The sequence below is a fragment of the Acyrthosiphon pisum genome, unplaced genomic scaffold, assembly GCF_005508785.2.
Source record: "Acyrthosiphon pisum isolate AL4f unplaced genomic scaffold, pea_aphid_22Mar2018_4r6ur Scaffold_19042;HRSCAF=19724, whole genome shotgun sequence".
NCBI lineage: Eukaryota > Metazoa > Arthropoda > Insecta > Hemiptera > Aphididae > Acyrthosiphon > Acyrthosiphon pisum.
The window spans coordinates 1-1,320 of NW_021768253.1; the positions used below are offsets into that span (position 1 = coordinate 1).

The window sequence follows — 1,320 nt, forward strand, 5'->3', positions numbered from 1 at the left end:
AAAAATTAAATTTGGATTACATTTTCATATGCAAGTAGTAAATGAAAAATGTTATTACTTATTAATTACGAACCTATAGCCTGAGCTACATCCATGTCTTTGTTTAAATCAACTTCATCGTTTAAAACTTCAATAAGTACTTCAAAATTGTTATAAACTGCATCACAGTTCTGTATTCTACATACCCAACGTGTATCACTTATGGCCATTAATGTGGTGGCTTTAATATTGAGTTTATTTTGCATTTCTTTCAATTTAAAATTAGTTGATGGCCGAGAAAAATGTACATATAATGCTTCAATAGAATTGAAAAATTGTTTTGCTTCCTTAAAAAGTGAATTACATTATAAAATATAGGTTTATATTTTTATTTAAAATTACATAACAATAGAAATTAATTTAATCATTTCCAATGAATAGTAAGATTTGTTTGAATAATTTAAATAAATTCTATGTAAAATAAAATCATATTAGGTACCTTGATACTTTTACATATGTCTATGACAACTAAATTATCTCTATGAGCCATACAATGAACATAGATGGCACTTGGGTAATATTCTTTTAATTTAGTTTGCACTCCTGCTCTTTTACCAGACATAACAGCTGCTCCGTCATACGACTGGGCTACAATTGGAACATTTTGGATATTTGATTGCTCAAGGAAGTTTAAAATAGCTGATGTAAGGGACTCAGCATCTTGTTTTTGGGAAACATCTATAAATCCTAAAAACCTCTCAAACACTTCAAATTTTTTTGTATACCGTACACAAATAGACATTTGTTCCTCTTTGTGACACCTAACAAGATATAAAAGATACGGTTGATACAAAATGTTACAAATTATGAAATAATGAATTTTTTTACTAGAAAATTTTGTTAAAAATACAAATAAAAAAATTAAATTGGTTGTTACCTGGCATCATCACACATGATTGAAAAAAATCCAGTTTCCTTAATTTCAGAAAATATTGTATCTTTGACATTTTGAGAACATAAGGCTATAATTTCATTTTGAATTTTAGGACTGGAATAGCTTATTGAATTACTAAACATTCGATTAAATTCAGAGTCATATTTACTAAAGAATGAACACATCTCTTGAAAATTTCCTAAAATAGTCATATAATAATCAAATTAATTTAAACTCAAAACAGTAATTAATTTACATTTTTTAATAGAAAGTTAATTTATCATAATTATTAATCAATTAAGTATACCTAACCTTTGTTTAAAGAATTTGTATTTTCTATATGGCCTCTAAATGCAATTCCTTGACGAGATAATAGTAATATAATATCAATTAACTTTTTCATGTAT

The 1,320-nt window shown here is 25.8% G+C and overlaps 1 protein-coding gene across 1 annotated transcript; it reads right to left on the reverse strand.

Annotated features, from left to right (window-relative positions):
• Nucleotides 1-73: 73 nt before the first annotated feature.
• LOC103311785 (zinc finger MYM-type protein 1-like) lies at nt 74-1,112 on the reverse strand (the record flags this gene model as incomplete). Its single annotated transcript, XM_008191499.1, has 3 exons — nt 74-295; nt 493-800; nt 917-1,112. Coding segments are annotated over 3 exons (726 nt in total), but the record flags the coding sequence as incomplete, so codon positions are not given.
• Nucleotides 1,113-1,320: the final 208 nt, after the last annotated feature.